This window comes from Choloepus didactylus, chromosome 7 (genome assembly GCF_015220235.1).
Source record: "Choloepus didactylus isolate mChoDid1 chromosome 7, mChoDid1.pri, whole genome shotgun sequence".
NCBI classification, from domain to species: Eukaryota; Metazoa; Chordata; class Mammalia; order Pilosa; family Megalonychidae; genus Choloepus; species Choloepus didactylus.
In genome coordinates, this window is record NC_051313.1 from 105495324 (window position 1) to 105512161 (window position 16838).

Here is a 16838-nt window from a genome sequence, read left to right on the forward strand (position 1 = left end):
AGATTCTGTATTGGTAGGTCTAGAGGGGAATGCCTGAGATTCTGCTTGACTGGAAGCTCCCCAGGGGGGCCGCATTTGCTGGTCTGTGGTCCACAGGTTGGGCTGTAAGGTTGAAAGCACTTAGAACAGTGCCTACTCTCAGGACTGCTGGTAACTGTTGGTGATTATTATCATTGCTAAAAGGTGCTGGAATTCCGACTATGTGCTCATGTGCAATAGTGCCAAGAGTCGTGCAGCAGCCAATTTTTTTTATTTGAATACTTAACTTCAGCTTATGAATTTTAGTAACCCTTAATTTGCTTTGCAACTCTCTAATTAGATAACAAACAAGGGTCCCTTAACAGATAGAATGTCAATGGAATGTGCACAATTAGTAGCTAAGAGCTGCTTGCACATTTGGAAGTCCATCAAGAGAACTGTCACATCTCTCCAGTGAGCTGAGGACCACAGTTTCAGAATCACTGTTTCTGGGGACCAGACAACTGGCTCAGTCACATTATGGGAGAGTGGCCACATATCCAGTGTGCCCAGGGCAGTCCTGGTTTTACACATAAGGCACTGCATTAATAGCACCTTCCCCACCCCTCCCAAAGTGTCCTGCTTTGGACAATAATTGCATAGTCACCCTAATTATGGTAGACCCTAGCTACAAGTTACTGGCTTCACCCAGCTTCCCTGATTATCCCTCGACTAATTTCTACCATATGGAGGGAAGGGAACTCTCAGTCAAATCATTTTGCTTGGCTGGCAGTGATTTGGGCATTAAATCTGGTTTATTTTTGACAATCCTAACTTTTGTTTCTAACACACATGCACAAATGTTTGTATTGTGGGAGAAACGTTGTTTCATCAATATGACAATTTGCAGTTGCTTCCAGTCTGAACTGCCTATGTGAAGCTGTCATCCTTTTGACAAGAGAAGCTTCTTTGGGGTTTCCAACCATTTCTTCCTAAGATTACCCAAGAGTTCTTCACACTGCTACTAGTCTGTGAAATATACACGGGCAAAATGGACTTAACACAAAATACATGCCCATCCATGCACCAAAAAGGGATGAAGACATACTGCCCCAGCTTCCCCTGGCCACAGACGGGGTGGCCTGGAGGTTAAGACTCCAGGTAGCAGACTATCTGGGATCAAATCCATATTCTATCGCCAACTTCCTCATCACTTTAGGCAAATTACTTAATCTCTTGCAACTATTTCTTCATCTGTCCCATAAGCTAATTGGGAGTATGAAATGAGTTAGCATATGTAAGTAGCTTAGAGAGGGCTGGGCACATAAAAAATATTCACATTTTAGCTGTTGTTAGTCCTACTTGCAGCCTTTATTTGCTATCTCATAAATGCCCAAGTGAAAACTCAACCACTGTGCAAAACTCACAATCCAAAATTATGCTCAGTGTTAGCTAGAGCTGTAGAGTTCGTTTTGTTTTCATTAAATCCCCGTCAGTCATAATAGGTGTTGACTGTCATTTCAATTTGGAAGGGCTTTTAGGTGTTTTGTGTCCTGAATTTGTGATGAACTGAAACAATGATTTTGGTTTCAAATCTCAAGAAATTTGAACGTGAGAGATTTAATTTTATGTAAGGTTTTATCATTAATGTGCATTTTCTTTTTTTCATCGTATAAAGAATGGAGAGAAGAAAACCTAAATAAAACAGAAAAGGTGTTTAATTGAAAGGAGGAAAAGGAGCTATAAGGAAGACCATTTGGAACATAACAAATGACACACTTACTTTCTAAATGTAATGACTGAGTCATAAAAAGTTACTCATATCCGCATCTTAAAAGAATGCAAATGTCATTTCAATTTCATTGGGAGAAAAGTTAAAAGATACCACACTGCCTTTGGTAAATTTACTTTGATCATATGCCAAATGGCCAAAATGAACAGATTAAATTTTAAATTGTCTATCTTCAGAAAGACATGATATGAAACATATTTGGGATGTAGCCCTTTAATTTAATATTAAACATTCTAAAAATGTCCTGATCAATTATTGACAGCCAGATATTAAAACAGAGGCTTCATCTCATTCTTGAGAACTTAGAATGCTGCTTGATTTTAGCAGTACATTTCCTGCTTCTTTCAACTACAGTATTGCATGGTATTCTGGAAGGGGTAATTTCCTAAATTGATCTCTGAGCTGGTGGGCAGTTTATCCTATCTGCATCAGTAGGCTCACAACCCACAGTTTAGAATCCAAATGAAATGAATTCAGTGGAGAATCTTGCTAGCAAAATAAGTGTTGTAAGAAACATGTTAAGAGCTGACCATTAAAATAATAAAATCCAAACTCTCATGTGTTCTACATTCCCTAGAATTCTGCAAGTACTTAATAACAGCTGTGTTTGTGCAGCAAGGTCATTCCTAGGGAATTGGAGCCCAGTCCCACTATTATTTTTGTCCACTTCTTCTTCAGTCCCCCAAAATACCTTTTTCTAGAGTTGAGATCTATCAGATTAATATGAATATATTAATCCTTCCTGGAGTGAGATGCCCTTTCTAAAGTCTACACTACCACTCATGTCCACATTTCAAAATTCTTTCCAACCTTCATGTACCATTTCTTCTCTGAAGCCTTTCTTGATCCCTCTCCCCCATGCCTCACCCATTATCAATATAGGTTTAATTTGTGCTTCTTTTGAGTATTCAAAGAGACTGATTCTTTGATGATTCAAATCACTCTGAATCTTTTTGATAACATAGTATTCTGAAAAGAGATCCAGACTGTTGGAATAATCAAAGAAAGTGAAAATTAAACCTAAATGAGAGTATGTGGCAATACGGAGATTAAGAAAGACCTTGGGGGGAAATGTGTACAATTTGAGCTTGGCTTCCCTATTATATTTGGCACAGAGGATTTTAATCCACTAGGATGTAAACTCCACAAGAGCAGGGGGTGTTATCTGTTAGGTTCACTACTGCATCCACTAGATTCTAGAACAGTGTCTGCACACAGAAGATGCTCAAGAAATATCTGTTGAATGAATAGATTTTAAGCTAGAGAACATACACTATTTTTTCTTTGTACCTAATAGATGTTCAGTACATATTTGTTAATTTGATTGAAGAGTGACATTGAAAAGAAGACCAAATTCACCAAAGGCAGTGTGTGTGAAAGGACGAGTCTATCAACTTGCCTTGTTCATTCTTTTAACAAGTGAGCACCTTCAGTAGAGTGGGCATCTCACATGGTACACAGCTGGCACTCAATAAGAAATCCATGAGCAAAGGAAACAAAGACAAAAATAGCACCAGTCCTGCCCCTAAAGTATTTGCAGTCCACTTAATGAGGGAGCAGTTACACTCACTAACTGGATAATTCTGTTATGGGAGAACAAAGGAAGTCTGCCAAAATCCCACTGGGGGTTCAGGAATGATTTCTTGGATATGAGACCTAAGCTGGGACTTGAGAGACAATGAGAACTTATCTGGAGGAAAAGGATGTTGCTGGCAGAAGAAAAAACAAGTGAGAAGTCTTGGAGATATGGAATAACCTGTCTTTGGGAACCTGTAGGCAGAAGTTTGGCTGGAGTTGAAGGGGACAGGTTAGGGCAGTGGTGAATGGTGACGAGCATGTTATGAAGGATCTTTCTTTCTTCCTTTCTCTCTTTCTTTCTTTCTTTCTTTCTTTCTTTTCTTTTCTTTCTTTCTTTTACTTTTTATTGTAGTAACATATTAATTACATTCACAATATTGTGCTACCATCACCAACATCTATTTTCCCAACTTTTCAGCACTTCAAACAGAAATTCTGCACCCATTAAGCAATAACTCCCATGAAGGACCTTTTATGCTAAGAGGAGCCTTATTTGAAAAGTGATGGGAGCCTAAGAGCAATGACATTATCAGAATTTTTGTTTAAAAAGACCTCTCTAGCGGCAGACTTTCAGGATTGATTAAGGGAGGTCAAACAGAAGCTGGGGAGACCCAGCACAGTAACGGGTAAGCCACAGTGAGTCGAAGCATTGGTTTTAAGATGAAGAGAAGGGAACTGATGGGAGAGATGGAAAAGGGTGGGGGAACACAGGGCTTATTGACTGGTGGGATGTGGGAGTGAGGGAGAAGGAAGAGTACAGGATGATATTCAGCTTTCCGGTTTGTTCAACTGGGTGGGGAAGGGGACCATTTGCTGAGATGGAGAGGCAGTAGATTTAGAGTCCCCAGCAAATAATTTGGTTCAGGGAGGCCACTGATTTAAGGTTTTGTGCCAGTTTGAATGTAGTATGTCCCTGAAAATGCCATTATCTTTGATGTAGTCTTGTGTGGGCAGATATATAAGTGTTGATTAGACTGTAATTCTTTGAGTGTTTCCATGGAGATGCAACCCACCCAACTGTGGGTAATAGTTTCTGTGGAGCTGTGGCCTCACCCATTCGGCATGGGCCTTGATCGGTTTGCTGGAGCACTATATAAGCTCAGGCAGAAGGAGCGAGCTTGCTACAGTCAAGAGGGACCCTTTGAAGAATGCACAGGGGCTGAGAGAGGAGCTGCAGTTTACAGAGACATTTTGGAGACGGCCTTTGAAAGCAGACTTTTGCTCTGGAGAAGCTAAGAGAGGACAAACGCCCCAAGAGCAACTAAGAGTGACATTTTGGAGAGAAGCTGAAGCCTAGAGAGGAACGTCCTGGGAGAAAGCCACTTTGAAACCAGAATTCTGGAGCAGACGCCAGCCATATGCCTTCCCAGCTACAGAGGTTTTCCAGACACCATTGGCCATCCTCCAGTGAAGGTACCTGATTGTTGATGACTTACCTTGGACACTTTATGGCCTTAAGATTGTAACTTTGTAACCAAATAAACCCCCTTTTATAAAAGCCAATCCATTTCTGATGTTTTGCATTCCAGCAGCATTAGCAAACTAGAACAGGTACCTATTGGATATCCCAATGCAAATGTTAAGGAAACAGTTGAATACAGAGTATGGAGTTCTAGAGATGGGTTTGTCTAAAGATGGTGTCAGGATAGTTGAAGCGTGTTGGGGGAGTGGAGGTTGAAGGAAGTCAGGAGGGAAGGACTTAACCAGTAACTTATGTATATGTAAGATATCTCCAATAGCAGCAGACATCTTTTTCCTTTGCCTGTTGTCTCTCAGAGCCTCAGGCCCTGCTGATGGTGCAGAGTTCCTAAAGGGAAGGATTGAAGGCATTACCGAGTTGTTTACTCCTTAGACTTATTTAATTAACTATTTTGTTTTTGTAAAAGCCACTTTTAAAGCTTAGTAGCCAAGAAAGAAATCTTGATGGTTTGCATTTTAAGAAGATAACATCAGTAAAACCAATTTAGTACAATTAGAGTTAATTTTATATGAGATATTATGCTAGCATTCCTACAAAGGTTCTTTATAACCTTTAAGGATTAGCTACAGGTATAGTATAATATATATCTGTAGACACAGATATAGATTTACTTAGATCTAGATATAGGGAGATTTGTACAGCTAAAGGTAACAGAACAAATACAGACATATAAACAAATCATTGTTTCTATACCAATCTGGGGTTAGTAATAACAACAGCTCACACACCCTTATTGAGCATTTACTGTGTGCTCAGCACCTTTCTAAGTGATTTAAATATATTAATTCTCTTAATGCATAGAACTTACACATTACCCCTAGAGATAGAGACTATCATTATCCCCAATTTACAGGTAAGAAAACTGAGGCATCAAATGGGTAAGTTGTTCAAGTGTGGCTCCAGTAGTAATCTGACTCCATACTGCATTTCCTTACTTATCTGTACCTAATAAATAAATTAATATTTAAGTGAATTAAAGCACAATTCCTGTTCTCTTATGAGATTGGGTAAGCTGTAAAGGAGGTTGTGCATTTCATCAATTACACATGCACAATTGGAGCATATACTAATCAGGGCTGATGACAGCCACAAACTTTCTTGCCGATTAATGATCAGAGAAGAGAAGTTGATGCCTCCGAGAAGGATGAAGCTGTCATTAGCCCTTAGGAAATGCCCTGAATCAAGACAGCCACTGATATTGTAAACTGAAATGTGGCAGCTATGAAAGTCTGTCAGAGCCTTCCTTTGCCCGAAAGTATTTATAACCATTCAGCTAAGCCCAATTTTGTAGCATGTAATAGGGAGCTGTGCTCATAACCACTGTTTCAGCTAAGAGTACTTGAGTTTGCCTGTTTCACTCCACCCTCCTGTCCATGAGGGAGAGCTCCTCTCCCCTCCTCCCTAGGTGGTCAGAGGACCCCTTTGAGGGCTTATAAGTGTCCTGGCAGGCAGGGGACATCAGGCATCTATAAATGGTATCTTGTTTGGCATAGCCAGGATACATACCCCTGGGCACTCTTGGTGGAGCAGGATGACCCATGAGGACAAGCCCTGGATCCTGGTGATGGGAGAGTCTCATCCAAAGGATGAACCGAGTCAGACCCGACAAGAATCAAAGGCACTCAAGCAGTGCCACCCATAGGGTCCCTGCTTGATCCACTCACCCGACACTGGCCACACCTTATTGGACAGTTGCTGGGACAGGTAACCAAGTAACCCACTCACTTGCTCCTTGCTCCTTTTCCTCAGTCCTCCATCGTGGGTATTTACAAAATGGGTTCAAGCAGGACAAGGGCATATTTGGCCATCTGTTATAGGATGCAAAGACTGAAACTTCGCAGATTCCAGTTTCTTAGCTCTCATTCTGATAATTAAAACTTTTAGAAAAATAATGCTCACCAGCTAAGGGTGATATAAATACTGCCCTTGTTTTAGCTGTTCTGAAAGCCCAAACTCCCAACTACTTTGTGATGGCACAGTATACATGTCACTCTCTTAGACACATTTATTGGGAATCTAGTGAAGCTTCAGCTTCTTCAGCTTCAGGGCCCCTCATCTGCATTGGTCCCTACCAAGGCCCTGGCAATATATTCACATGGTTCACATGGCCATATACTTTGGAAAATTTGTAATATAATTTCTTATGGACTTTTTTGCATTTAAAGGAAAATCCTACTTTAGGCTCACTTTGTATTATTTTCCTTAAAAAGGGCTCCCCAAATTGTAAAAGCCTCAGTCTCCGTAATATCTGGATTCACCCTCTCCCCCTTTCAAAGATTGTTGCAATTTATAGCTCCTGTATATTTCCTTGTTTGGGAGAGCCCCCCCCCCCACACACACACACACTCAGACACTTCTGAAGGCACAGGTGGAAAGTTCAGTGGAAGCAGGGAAATGGAGACTTCCTTAACTAAAGAAAACTAAAAATGCACTCTTGCATGACAATGTTATCTAGCCACAGTGAACTTTAGAGCAGCTACCAAGAGTAAAATCAAACATAGACCACTGGAAAGCATTCTGCTGAAAGGAGTATGTGCTGAATCCTGGTGTGTTGGGACAAAGCAGCTCTGTATAGAATTTAAGACTAAATTTAGATCTTTATTTTTCAGAAGGACCCTAGAGAGAAGGGGTAAAAGACTTGTGCCTCTTCTAGGCAGTTAGCTTTTCTCCAAGCAGTATGTGACATGAGATCTTTTGACTTCTTTTGGTGGTGAAGCAGGGTTGAGAGTCTCCTTTACATGTTTTTTTTCTTCATTTTAGTAACATCAGGACCACAAATGGAGCAAAGCATGATTGAATACAAGTCTGCCTGGCCTAAGGAATCCTGATAGGTTAAAATTTAGATGTTAAAGCACCATTTGAGGGTCTGGCTATTATTTTCACATAAGGAGTTTGCATAACAGAAGGTTTACAATAGCAGTCTTTTTGACAGGAGGCTCTGCTTAGTAGCCTATAAAATCCAGTATGATCCTTAAACATGGGATTTGCACATGGCTTGGCAGTGGTATCCATTGAGAGGTGATACACCTAAATGAATTGTTTCATTCCTTAACAGTTTCTAGGTGGCTTTGTCTGACAGATGAGAGCCTTGTGATTTTGAGAGGAGCTGATTTTCTTATTTAGATCATTTATCCCTGCAGAGATCATAAGTGTGAAAACTGAAAAAATAGGTAAAGGCATACCAAGTGGTTTGGCATGTAGATAAAGTGCCCATTGGACTTCTCTAGTCATGTCTTCAAGGACAGCACTGTTCTTTCGGGTTGAGAAAGAAAGCTGGTTTTGTTCTTCTTTTGGGGACTTACCATTCATTTGTATAATAGCAACACTATTTATGTGAAATAAATAACTTTAGCTTGCTAGTTCTGTTTTTGCTAACTTGTTGTGTGATGTTGTGGAGGTCATTAACTTCTCTGATGTTCATTTGCTTCACACAAACTCAGGGATAATAATTCCAATTCCATTTGTGTGCCTGGTTTAGAGTTAAATTGAGGGTAAAGGTGAAGTGGAATTTTCTATTATTTTACCAAATACCTTGTGTTATTGCATCAGCTGACCAACTAGAATATATTTGAACATTTCCTAAGTGTTGAGGACACAGCTAAAGGCTATTAGTTTAAAAATAATACTTGCCTGCATTTTGGTTGGATCAAGCAATGCATAATCTGCTGCTTGGTTTTTGTTCAGTTCTCTTTATGAGGACCCTGGACAAATCTTTCTGCCTGGTTTTTATTTAAGATCAGCCTCATTTTCATGCTAAAGACCCTCTGAATTGTAGAACTGATGAAAGTTACTTTATCATGTTTGTTTTGAAAAAAGCTAAAGTTAGAGGAAAAACTAAAATTTAGAGGCAAACTTTTGGCCCAGCCATGGCTATGGTCAAGACTATGAGAAGCTTTTGAGCTTTTCTTAACAGACCTCATATTTGGCTCCATTTTCTCTTTCTAAGTGATTTAAATGCACACTATTTTTACTTGAAAGGACACTGACAAACTAAAGTTATGTAGACTGAGGTATCTGACAGGCATTTTCTCAAAAAGTGAATGAAGTGAGCCTTTTACTTCAAGGAAAACAACTGGCAGTGTTTGTTGCCAGTGACAAAGACTGAGCTTTCGGGCAAAACTTTAAATTTTGGAAAACTTCTCTCTACCAACATGAATCTGAGAGCTTTCCAAACCTAAAGACTTTTTAATAAGTGTAGATATTAATGAACGTGATTTTTGATATAGTGTAATAAAATCCATCAACATTCAGCAAATCTTCATAACTCAAGGAACCAATATTTTCCAAATGACTAATATATAAAATCATGCATGGGTAGAAAATCCATTTCAAGCACAAAATAGACAAGTGGATTTTGAAATAATTGAGTTAAAACTTTTAATTATGTTTTCAGATTCAAAATTGCAATAAACTTTAAGAAACTACCACTTAAGTTTTGATGAAGTATCAAGGAAGAATATTCATATTTACTTGAAAGACTATAAAAACACACTTCCATTTTCCAACTTCATGTTTGAGTGAGCCCAGCTTTTCTTCTTACCCTTCAGCCAAAACAACATAATGCAACAGATTTAATGCAGAAGCGGATATGAGAATCCAGGAGGCTTCTATTAAACTAGACATTGATGAGACTTGTAAAAATTGTTAAAACAATGCTGGTCTTCTCAATAAATTTTTTCTTGTTTTGGAAAAGTTATTTTTCATAAAGAAGGTTATTTATGTCATTTTTATTTTATGTTATTTTTTATTGTGACTTAAATAAATTTATAAATAAATATTTCTAAAATTTTTATTTTTTAATTTCTCATACAGTCAACATAGACAAATATAACCCATATTAGAAGCTCTTTGTGTCCTCAATAATTTCTAAGAGTATATAGTGGTTCTGAGAACAAAAAGTTTGAGATTGCTGCTATAGCACTTTATTGAGACCAATGACTACAAAGAGAACTAAAAAATGAGGATATGAGGAATTTATTGGGTTTGTGGGGTACCACAATGGAGGAAACTGGCAGCCAGCGGACAGCAAAATATTACTGTGTGACGGGTGGGAACCTGGCCATCGAAACCCAAGGAGATTTGTTCCAAAGACAGGTGGAGAGAGAAGCTGAGAGAGACATTTTGGAGAGAAGCTAAGATATGTAATCCAGAGTTTGCCCCAGGAAGAAGCTAAGAGTGGACACAGACACAGACACTTGGAGATGCAAATAGAAAGACTTTTGGAGATGCTAAGCTAAGAGATGAAGCTCAGAGTTTGCCCTGGAGAAGCTAAGAGAAGACCCCCAGACACTTACAGAGAAACTCCCTGGGAGAACAAGCAAGGATGTACAAGAGCTGAGAGAGAGAAGCTAAGAGAGACAGAAGCCCAGAGACATTTTGGAGAAAGCCATTTGGAAACCAGAACCTGGGAGCAAAGGACCAGCAGATGCCAACCACGTGCCTTCCCAGCTAACACAGGTGTTCCAGATACCATCAACCTCACTTCAGTGAAGGTGAAAACTGAAGCTTCAAAACAAAGAAGATGGGTGAGATCTGTACATCTTTCAAATTGGTAGTTGTATAAAATAAAAGAAAGATAGTTTACTTTGGCATAATGCATTCACTATAAATATATTTGACTCCTAATGACAACTCTTTTTTTCCCCAAATGCTCATAGACAATCACTTTTATTATTTTATAATAATAGCAATAATAATAACAACAAAAAATACAATTTATGGTGCTTCCTATATGTCAGGCACTATTGGGCTTTATATGTATTAATTCACTTAATCCTCACAACTACTCTATAAAGTAATTACTGTAACGAAACAAACAAACAAAGACAGGTGGAGGGTCCTACAGCTAACTCTATTCATGTCACTGTTCTGGTGGGTTCATTGTGCTGGCTCTGCTGGAATACTATTGTCTCAGTAATTGAAATATCTGTCAGGTCACTAATGGAAAGAAATAGAGGGGCCAACAAATCCCTAATTCTTGACCAGCTGTCACCCATCACCACTGCAAGTTCCCAAAAGACCTGTGCAGGAAGAACAAGCCATGTAAATGTTCACGGTTTGTTATTATTACCATTATAGATCTTTGAGCCCAAAGGCTCCAGAGAAAACTCTGCATCCTGTGGTTGGTACAAGAACTCCTTTTGCCTGTCAGCCTAAGTCCCAAACAAGAGATATCAAAAAGGTTTTTGCCACTTGTCATCTCCACCTAGATGCTAGTAACCGCCTGGAGCCCTCCACTGAGGATCAGTGGAGAAAACAGTTGCAATCAGTTACTGATGTCTACCAAGGCCTTGAAGAGAGGCCACACACAGGCCATTTATTGTTTCCCCCACCCCTAAGCTTGAAATCAAGATTCCTTGATTCCCTTTCTCCTAATCCCGACTCTTGAGGTTAAACAGCTCTGACGTACTGAGATGTGAAGCATCAAAAAGAAATATAAGATGAAAAGCAAGGAGTTAGACCCACAGTGAAAGAGCACATTCCCCTGCCACCCTTATGCCTTGGAGAGGAGGATGGGAAGGTAGAACTCCCAAAATGGAAATGATAGAACACCAGTCACAAAGAAGTCCCAAGGATATTGTGCTAGAAAAGAATACAATACTCTATACAGAAACGAAATCTTTTAATCTCTTAATTCCTCCCATTCTTGAAAATTACTCAAAGTAATCCAATCTTCTTGTGATTTGATGTGATTTGACCCACTCCGAGAACTCTCACTGTGCAGAAACAGAAAGCATTTTATTCACCGTATTCCACATCAGGACAACACTGTTTTGCTGGGAAAGAATGTCTTACTGAGTCTCCTTGTAGTGGCAGCTGAGGCCCCTGAGTCCTGGGCTGCACCCCACATTTGGTACAAGAACTCCTTTTGCTTGTCACCTAAGCAGCCTAAACCCAAGTGGAGGGATCAGTGGGGAGTTAGCTGATCCCAAGACCTGAGAGATGAAAAAAAAAAAAAAACTGCCCTGACTAAGACAAGGAGAGATTCTTGCTTTGCATGGGCTATAGGAAAGGAAGCAAGAAAGGAGCTGCTGGGATAGAGGACAAAGGACTCCTCAAATCTCTAGAAAAGTTGTGAAATTTTTAAAAAAAGAAAAGAAAAGGAAAAAAACAACACCTTGATTTGAATGTAGTCTTTGGGATTTGGGACTGAATGACATTGAATAAAACAGAAAGAGTATGTGCAGACACAGGAGTCCAAATTGGGAAGACCTATGAGTTCACAGATGTGGCCACCAGGTTTAGAAGGGTCACAAACCATGGAATTGAGGGTCTGCAACACGTTCACCTGGATGCCCAAGAGTCAGGAAGGCCTTCCCTGACATCTGTGGTTCTCCTGGGCACACTCAGAGGTCAGTGTTTCTACAACCCCACATCATACTTTTGATTCTCTTAGATGTGGTCAGACTTGAGCTCAGGTCAGTTATCGCCATCCATTTCTTGCTCTTATTAAAGCAATCATTTCTTCATATAGTTGAAAGCTCCTCTGTAGTCAGACAGAAGGACTTGAACCTGGCCATGGCTCAACCACCAACTACCCAGGCCTCAGTCCTGATTTGTAAAATGATGGAAGTGAGGAGTGGAAGCTTGAGCCAATCATCTCCTAGGTCCTTTCCAAGTCAAAAATTCTATGAATCTTGTAGTATTAATCTTTCAAGCACCTCCATTCCCACTTAAACTCACTCATGACAAAATACCTTTCATTGTTGAAATAAAAGAATCAGGTTTTCTCTATAGAAGTTATTTTCTTCTAGTGGCAGTTTCTCCATTAAGAATACAGGGAAGTTTAATATGCACTGATTTTACTTACAATAAGGATTTTTTTAAGGCTAAGAGGAACCAGCCAGATGGTATTTATATTATATTTGATTCTCTCATTTTCCTTTTAGGCCTTTCCACAGTCTTCTGTGTGTTCTCTTATTTATCTCTCTCTTTTCAGATTGTTAGATCATTGAGGGTAGGAACAAAATAATATTCATCTCAATGTCCTCCTAAAACCTAGAGATGGTGCTTTGTACAAATCATTTAATAAATATTTGTTGAGTTGAATTGAAATTGTGTTTTGAATTAAAAAAATTTTTATCATTCCTTTGTAGCAGGATAGGCTTGGTTCTGCTGCATGAATAAAATAAACCCCAAATCTGAGTGGTTTAATACAACAGAGGGGTTTTTTTCCTAGTGCCAAGGAAAAGTCAGGTATAGGATGGAGTGGGAGTCGGGAGAAAGGTATTTCTGTTCCTCATGGCATCGCAGGGACCAGGCGAATCTTCTTTCTTACAGCTGCATCATCTGGGACACGTGGCCTCTTCAAGTCATCGGAGGAAGAGAGAGGTGGGAAGACAATTTGGGGGCTTTTTCCTGCCTTCTGCGCACATTTCATTGACCAGGACCAATCATGACCATAAGGGTTCTACATAGTGTGTGCTTCCATATTCCTAGGGAAGAAAAGTGACCCCAAGATTGATCATCACTAATAATGTCTACTGCATGCTTTAATCAGTGGCTCTAATATTTTGGAATTAATGGACCCCTTCATGAATCTGATGATGAAATTTATGATCACTCTCCCTAGAAAAAGTCAATCTATGCAGACCCACTCAACACTTTGCATAATTTTCTGATTTTCAGGTATCGTGTCCCCCATTAACTGGCCTTCTATGGAATTCTAGACCCTGGTTATGAATCCTTGGACTGAATCCATGGGCATGTTTAGCACCTGGCAACAGACCAACAGAAGAAAAAAATACGTTATCAGATTTCTGTTTTAATTTTTCGTTGTGAACAAATGAACAACCTATTTATTTACTTAATTAATAGGTAAATAAAGGCAGGACTTTTTTTTTTTTTTTGGTCTGATTTGGCAACATACAAGATGCATGACCAATGGATTTTCCCCTTTGTTTGTTTTCATCAGGAGAAATTTGAGGGACTTTTCCGGACTTATGATGACTGTGTGACGTTCCAGCTATTTAAGAGTTTCAGACGTGTCCGAATAAATTTCAGCAATCCTAAATCTGCAGCCCGAGCAAGGATAGAGCTTCATGAAACCCAGTTCAGAGGGAAGAAATTAAAACTCTACTTTGCACAGGTAAGATAATTTTTTCCAAAGTGAATCCTTTTGTTCTACATTATTTTTTGCTTTTGTATATGTAAAGGGAGCCCTTTCTATATTCATATTGATTTGTAATCTATAATTAGTTAATTGTGAATTAGACCCATATCATGATTCCCAGGCTTTGTGGTTTAGAGAGTAGGCTCTGAGGGCTGGTAACCTGGGGTCTAACCTGGCAAGTTACATAACCTAAAGGGGCTCAGTTTTCCTCTTCTGTAAAGTGGGGGCGATGAGATATAGCCCTTTGAGTTGTTATGAGGATTAAAAGAATCATTACATGTTAGAGAACCTGGCATTTGTTGAGTGTGCCAATAAATGACAGCTAGTAATTGCAGTATGAATGATCTAATCACAACTACTCCTAAGCTTCGTAGCAAGATCATAACTAAACTTAAATTATATGACAGTTTTAGTGGACTTTACAACCTTTGCAATGATTCATATTCATGAGAAGGGATTACAAATTTATGGAAATAAATGTTGTGTTTTGTTGCATCCAAAAATAAATTGTGGCTATTCAAAAAAAGGGATGAGTAATTCTTGGCAGTTCTCACGAAGTTCACAGCAACACAAAATCAGGGTCCATAATGTCCCATAAGTGTCCTCCACCTCATCAGTAGATACCTCGATCCATCTCTTATTGGCCAGTAGGCATTGTTTCCACCTTTGGACTCTACAAAGGTGGCATAGTGAAAAGAACACAGACTTCAGCCTTGGACCCATGTTCAAATCCCATCACTGCTGCTAACTAGGGTGCTTGGATAAACCTCAGTTTCCCCATCTATTAAAACCCCACTGGCTGAGAAATTCCAAATGGAGTTGAGAGGTCACTTTGGAGGGCATTCTTATGCACTACATAGATATCCCTTTTTAGGTTTTAGTGTAATTGGAATAGCTAAAAGTAAATACCTGAAACTATCAAACTGCAACCCAGTAGCCTTGACTCTTGAAGACGATTGTATAACAATGTAGCTTACAAGGAGTGATAGTGTGATTGTGAAAGCCTTGTGGATCACACTCCCTTTATCCAGTGTATGGACAGATGAGTAGAAAAACAGGGACAAAAACTAAATGAAAAATAGGGTGGAATGGGGGGGGGGGGATGGTTTGAGCGTTCTTTTTTACTTTTATTTTTTATTCCTATTTTTATTCTTCCTGGTGTAAGGAAAATGTTCAAAAATGGATCGGGGTGATGAATGCACAACTATAGGATGGTACTCTAAATAGTTGATTGTATATCATGGATGATTGTATGGTATGTGAATATATCTCAATAAAACTGAATTTTAAAAAAAAACCCACTGGGCAGGTTTGTTGTCTGGCTCTCAAAGTGTGGTCCCAGGACCAGCAGCATCAGCAGCACGTAGAAGCTTGTTAGAAATGCAGATTCTCAGGCCCCACCCCAGACCTGTGGAGTCCAACAGAAACTGTGGGGTGCTGCCCAGGGATCTGTGTTTTCAAAGCCCTCCAAGTGATTCTGATGCTCGCCAACAAGTGAGAACCACTGTTTCTAAAAGATTAAATAAGATAATTGAGCAGATGGCATGGGCTTGATAAGTAGTCATTATTATTTTAGCTTGCTTCGTTGGTTCATTTTTCACAGACTGACAATGAGACTCCACATCTTAGTGTGCCAACATGGCATGTCTGAAACCGTAATGAATAATGTGTCTTCATTTCTACTTTGTTTGAAAGGTTCAGACTCCAGAGACAGACGGAGACAAACTGCATTTGGCTCCACCACAGCCCTCCAAACAGTTTCTCATCTCACCCCCTGCATCACCTCCCATCGGCTGGCAGCCCATCAGTGATGCCTCGCCCGTCCTCAACTACGACCTTCTCTATGCCGTGGCCAAACTCGGACCAGGTAAGCTCTGTGGCCCTTTGTACAAATAACCTTTTGTCAGTGACCTGGAAAAGCCAAACAAGATTAAGAACCTTGAAATCCTGAGTTTACTGTAACATCTGAATTTTAAGGGATTTATTGCTATATGTGGACAATGTGCATGAATGACAAATGAGATTGCAGCATCAGACTTGCACCTATTTAAAAGCAATTCAGGAGCCTGTACAAAAGGGAAGTCAGTTCATGCAAATTCTGGATCGCAGTGCAGGTATTTTAAGATCTGAAAGAGCTATCTGATTTTTGTGAGATTCCTCAGAGCAGACGAAATGAGGTCTTTCGGTTGCCAGGAAGCTTCTACACTGGGCAATCCTGTTTTGCTGCTGCATGGGTGTTAGTAAACACTCAAGAACCCTCTGCTACAAGACAACCTGCCTGCCACAGTGGAGCCTCCAAGTCATAATAGCCTCTGATGTTAAGAAAACCTTATGGTCACTTGGTTCTGATGTTGGGAGTTATATATCTGATTCGTTAATTTTCACTGCAGTATAGTATTCTGTTAGGTGAATATACCATCCTTTATGCATCCACTCTCCTGTTGCTGGACATTTAGACTTAAATTTCTTCATATTTCCAGGTTTTTTTCTTTTTCTCTTACCAGCAAAGCTATGGTTAACATTCTTGTGCATATCCTTTTATGCACTTGTCCAAAAGTTTCTTTAGGTTTTAAACCTAGAAGTGGTATTGTCCTCAAATTCAGCAATGTCACCGTGCTCTCTAAAGTGGTTTCCTCCTGTATCATATCAGAAGGGAAACTGGGGAAACTAGAAGGGCTGAAACCAGGTCATAGCTGAAGTTTTAGGCATTGTGTATCCAAAGAGAAATAATGGCCTTGATGTCCATTGTATTTACTGGTAGTTCTCCCAGGGTAGAAGAGGGGCTTTAAAAACATAATCACAGTGCCCTGACTCCACCCCAAGAAATTCTAATTTAATCCATCTGGGGTAAAGCTCCCAGATGAGTTTGGGAACCAGAAATAATAAACTTATAATTATAAGTTCTTACCTGTATTTCT

General features: G+C 39.6%; 1 protein-coding gene across 4 annotated transcripts in view; it reads left to right on the plus strand.

The window, feature by feature from the left end:
• The window catches only part of RCAN2 (regulator of calcineurin 2), a 277416-nt gene that overhangs the window by 238590 nt on the left and 21988 nt on the right, over nt 1-16838 (plus strand). For all 4 annotated transcript variants that reach the window (XM_037843606.1, XM_037843607.1, XM_037843605.1 and 1 more), the window contains 2 exons: nt 13723-13896; nt 15616-15787. In XM_037843606.1, the coding sequence (XP_037699534.1) occupies nt 13723-13896; nt 15616-15787 (346 nt within the window). The remainder of the gene's footprint in view (nt 1-13722; nt 13897-15615; nt 15788-16838) is intronic.